Here is a 5,506-nt window from a genome sequence, read left to right as displayed (position 1 = left end):
TGTACTGTAAGAGCCTAAATGCAAATTCTGTAAAAAAGACATGATGATACTATACCCTATACTCACTGCTGTCGAGTTGGACCTGACTCATAGCAACCCCCTCCTTGGGTTTCCGAAGCAGTATTACTAGGGAAGTAGATTGCCCAACCTTCCTTCCGAGGAGTGGCTGATGGGTTTGAACTGCCAGCCTTCTGGTTAGCAGTCAAATGCCTTAGGCACTATGCTACCAGAACTCCCTATGATGATACTAGGAAAAATAAAATTTATTTCCAAGGCTGGTTAAGTCAAATTCTTTAATGCTTTTAATAGAGTTACTAGGAAAATCATTATTAGGTTTTCAGGGATTTCCAATACAAAGAATGAATTCTATTCCAAGTTCATCATGAAGGTCAAAAGCAGCGAAGCAAGAGGCCTAGTATAGACACAATTATGTGCGCCTCACGTAATTCCTCCAGGAGTGTCTATAAATTTTGTAAAAATTCATTTTAGAAAGAACTTTAGCTTGATGAGTACATGTCAGAGAAGCTTAACAACAGTCTATCAACTAAAAGTCACCTCTTTACAAGTCTTAACAGTAGTCTTCAAAATAACCACTTCTTGAATGGTAAGATTAAAAAATAATAAGCCACGTATACCAAGTAAAGCAAAAAAAGCATGAGTTTTTAACAAAACAAGGAACATTTTTAATGATTTCTTGGAATATCAGAACACTTTTTAATTCAATTACACCTGCCATGATTTATCACTTACAAAAAGGATAAGGGAAGTAGTTTTTGTTTTTCCCTAAAGTATACCTAAATTCATTAAGCTGACAGCCTTTTTTTTTTTTTAAATGGTTCACTAGGTTTTGTTATTTTAATGGCTTGAAATACAACGCTTTTCTTATAGACTATTGAGTTTTAGCTCCAAATGAAAACAGTACATCATACAAAAGTGTTATTTGCACCGTAGCTGGTGAAGTATAAAAGGGCAGAGGGCGCACTGACAGGGCTAGACCGGGCACTCCTATCAGCCCTCGCACTTTGCTTTCTTGCAAGCTGGCAGAGACTCCTCATCCCCTTCTGATGACCGAGGTTTCTTCACTGTAGAGACAATTCCAAAAGCAGTTTTTCTAGTTTCTAAAAAACAAACGGGAAAATCACAATGCTTGAAGGTAAAATGTGATGAAAAAAGAGATGGGCTAATAAGTATCAACATAATACTCTGACTTCCAGCACCAGTAAATGATAGAACCACAATAAACTGTTATGGGTGCTGACGCCAGTTACTGTCATTACCTGTTTTCCCCAACATAAACAGATACTAGTGTGTTATGAACATCTAACTCACTGTTAAAGATTACCTTAAAGGGTGGAACTGCAGAGCAAGACTATTTCTAATGGTCCGTCCCTGACATTTTATGCAGCCAGAACTCAAGTCACAAATGTTGGTACCTCAGAGGTTTGATATATGGTAGAAAGACAGATGAATCAGAGAATAAATACAACACCTAACCTTACTGCTCCCATGGTGGTATGCAAAAGCTCTGGTGAAGCAGTGGTTAATGCATTCAGCTGCTAACCAAAGGTCAGTGGTTCAAACTCATCAGCCACTGTGTGGGAGAAAGATGAGGCCAGTCTACTTCCATAAAGATTTACAGCCATGGAAACCTTACAAAGCAGTTCTACTCTGTCCTATGGTGTAACTGTAAGTTGGAATCCACTTGGTGGCAGCTACTCTGGTTTTTGGATGGTCATGTGCATGCTTGTCTCATTTGACAGCACGTACTGTATCTCCTTCTACCTAGATCACCTCTGTTGGCATTGTCCTGCCAACACCCAGCAATGCCTGCTATGTAATGTGTCCAATAAATACTTGATGAGCGAATGAATAAATCTAAGCTCTCATGTTCATTGACCTCTTATATACTGGCTGACAACAACAAAGAAAAATGGAAATCAGGAACGCTTCAGTCAGGTTGGCAACATTGTTAAATTTAGCCAATTTCTGGGCCATAACAAAAAAAACCAAACCCGTTTCCATCGAGCTGATCGGACTCCTAGCGACTTCCACTGGGTTTCCAAGGCTATAAATCTTTACAGAAGTAGATTGTATCATCTTCCTTCCATGGAACAACTGGTGAGTTTGAACCACTGACCTTCTGGATAGCAGCCAAATGCCTTACCTACTATGCCACCAGAGCTCCTTTTAACTTCTGGGCCAGGCACTGTGTAACAAACAGAAGTACAAAGATGCCTTACAGACTATACTAACACCTTCTCCCACTGCACACCTGATAAGGTATAAAGGCAAATGATGCACTAGAAGGAATTAACTCTCTGACTCAATCGAGGAATGTATCACAAAAGAGGTGACAACTTTGCAAAGAAAGAGAAGTAAGAAGAATCTGGTGTTTTTCGGTAACAATGTGGCTGGTGTGAAGGAAAAGTATGAAAAAAACTAGGGGAAAATGAGGCTCGAAGGATAAGGGTCAAAAGTGCCATGAAAAGAGATTCAAACTTTGTCCTTAGAAAATGGGAAGGGACTAGGGAGACAGATTCATTTGGTAACAAGAGTATAGAGTCAAAAGAACTTAATGAACAGAAATTTAGTTAATTATTTCTTATCTCAAGTAATAAAAGTAAAAGAGTTAATAAACATTACTTTCCCATTTATCAGAACTAATTTACCAAGTCTACTAAAACTCTGTCAGTTATTTTAAAAAGCACTTTAACTTATATAAAAGGGCAAAAACTGCTCTCAAGGTCACTAAAATGCCAACACAATCAAAGAACTTCAAAATAAATGGAAAGTGCCAATGATTTCCACTTCACCAAATGAAAAATATTGCATCTAGAGATGTTTATTCATATCATTATGATTCTGAGTAGTACTGTGACACTCACTTGAACGAATAAAAATTAAATTGCAAAAATGAGAACTTTTCAACAAAACAAAATGCATTGGTTTCAAAATTATTTTCATTCCATCTCAAGAAATGTTCTATTACGATCACATGAACATTTACTATTTAACCTAAGCTGATAAAAACGGAAAAATCAGAACTTTGTAATTATCAAATAAGGTTAAATCTCTTAATGTAAATACATCATTTAAAAATAAATTTATCCTGCTCCTGAATATATATACCCCAAAGAATTGAAAGCAGCAACTCCAACAGACACACGTACACCAATGTTCACCACAGCACTATTCACTATAGCCAAAAGGGGGCAACAACACAAGCATCCATCAGCAGATGAATGAATAAACAAAATGTGCTGTCTATACACACGTGTGGTATATACATACATATAATTTTACTATACAGAGAAATGAAGTCCCATCACATGGATAAACCTTGAAAACATTATGCTAAGTGAAGTCAATCAGACACAGGAGTACAACTCCTATATGATCCTACTTCTATAAAATATCTAGAATAAGTAAATCCATCAAGACAAAAGACGGCACAGTAACAACAGAAGCAGCAAATAGAGGTAACTGGTAGCATAGTGCCTAAGGCACTTGACTGTTAACCAGAAGGCTGGCGGTTCAAACCCACGAGCCACTCCTCGGAAGGAAGGTTGGTCAATCCTACTTCCGTAGTGATACTGCCTTGGAAACCCAAGGAGGGGTCGCTATGAGTTGGGGCCGACTTGACAGCAAATAACAACAACAACAACAACAGTGGCTCAGTGGTGGTTTCGCTTTTTTTTAAATCCCTATTTTCCTCTGCCCCCAGCCCCTGGTAACCACTCGGGGCCAACTCGACGGCACACAACAACAACAACAACAACACAATCTTTCTGGAGCAGATTACCTTGCCTTTCTCCTGTGGAGCCACCAGGTGGTGGGTTCAAACCACCAACATTTTAGATAGCAGCTGAGCACTTAACTGCTAGTATCCTATTTTGTTCATGAGAAGTCAAGGCAGGTGTTCCCAGCAGTTCTATCGTGGTCCAATGGCTGTATGAGAAAATGAATTCCTCAATCATAAACCCAATTCTCTGACCCTAAACCCCTTCTCTTCTCAACTTCTAAAATTCATTGGCTTCTGGAGCTCCACAGAAACCATCTAATTCTGATTTCCCTGAGGCAAGCCTTCCACTGTTGAAAGTCAGATACTATGTGTCCCAAGTCTTCTGTTTTCCAGATGTCCATTATTTCCGTAAAGATTTCCCCCCTCAGAAACCCAAAGCGGGTCGCTATGAGTCGGAATCGAGTCGACGACAGTGAGTTTGGTTTGATTTTTTTATCCATATACTGCTTTCAACCCCATCACAGGATTAAGGTTTCCAGACTCTTTTAAGAAGCTATTTACCATCTTCTAGTAGTGCCCCAATGCACCGCTGTCCTTAAATGTGACACTTAAAACTATACAGATGCCAGCTAGGCATTTGTGCAAAGTATAATAATAAGAGTTTAAACCCCCTTGCCTCAGAATCCTTTATTTCTTATAGTGTAACCTAAAACTGAATTAGCAGTCTTAGGAACTGTCTCATACTGATCCCTCTGTCAACCAAAGCCTGGGTAACTATGTAATTTATCACCTGTATTGGGAATTTCAGCGTTTAGTAATTCTGCAGGGACATAGGCATAAACTAGGACTGTTCTGGGCATACTGGGGTGAATCACAATGCTACCTAACGCCCACAAGCCTTTTTTAGTTAACCTTCTGTAAAAAGCCTACCTTTATATATTCCATGCTGAATAGTTGAGTTTGAGTTAAATGCAAAACTTTATTTGTATTTTTCACTACTACATTTTGTTGCTGTTTTTTTTCCCCTAGGTTTTTATCTATTTATTTTTATTTTAAGAGCTTGTTTTACATTCAAAGTCACACGTACATTTAGTTTCATTCCCCATTCGCCATGTCCAACCCTAACCCAGTTTCCTCCCCTCCCTACCCTACAACACTCCACCTGTGCCCCTCATAATCATGCACTCCTGCCTGTCCTGCATTTCCTCAGTTTGAATGTTGGTCCTTTGATGTCCCATGGTCTATTGCTCTAAGGGATGTATTACCATTGAGTGTGTGGGTGCGGCATCCTGGGTTGAGTGGTCTGCGTGTACATCTTGTTAACTATTGGGCTGAGAGCCTAATTTGTTGCTGTTTTTAGTTTCCCTTTCTTGTTTTAATCTATTTTGGAATACCACTTGTTATCCAAATTTTGATAATTCCTCATATTCATTTAAAATAGGTAAAATAATGGCACACTTGGCAAATCATGAACCAACTCTTCCTTAATTTCAAGATACTCTCGATAAAAATCTCAATGTGGTCACTCCCAGAGCTTCTGCATTGGGGTCTAGGCTATAAAACAATCTCAAACTAAAAACGTTGAAGTCAAAGACATCTGGTACACTATCCGATATGCAGCCTATATGACTATGAGACCAAAAGAACTAGATGGTGCCCAGCTACCACTGTCAACCACTCATTGGGGGATCTATCTAGGAGGTACTTGATAGAGAGAGAGAACAATGTAGAACAAAACTCAAAATCATTTGGAGAAAAATAAAA

At 38.8% G+C, this 5,506-nt stretch overlaps 1 protein-coding gene across 1 annotated transcript in view; it reads right to left on the bottom strand.

Annotated features, from left to right (window-relative positions):
* Positions 1 to 1,008: 1,008 nt before the first annotated feature.
* RPP30 (ribonuclease P/MRP subunit p30) overlaps positions 1,009 to 5,506 on the bottom strand; it is a 46,455-nt gene continuing 41,957 nt past the window's right edge. Inside the window, exon 10 of the mRNA XM_007956292.2 lies at positions 1,009 to 1,118. Within this exon, the coding sequence (XP_007954483.1) occupies positions 1,009 to 1,118 (110 nt within the window). The remainder of the gene's footprint in view (positions 1,119 to 5,506) is intronic.

Source organism: Orycteropus afer, unplaced genomic scaffold (assembly GCF_000298275.1).
Source record: "Orycteropus afer afer isolate SDZICR_OR568_19922 unplaced genomic scaffold, OryAfe1.0 scaffold00601, whole genome shotgun sequence".
Classification (NCBI taxonomy): Eukaryota; Metazoa; Chordata; class Mammalia; order Tubulidentata; family Orycteropodidae; genus Orycteropus; species Orycteropus afer.
Note: the sequence above shows the minus strand (reverse complement) of the source record. Positions and strands in the feature narration are given on the sequence as shown.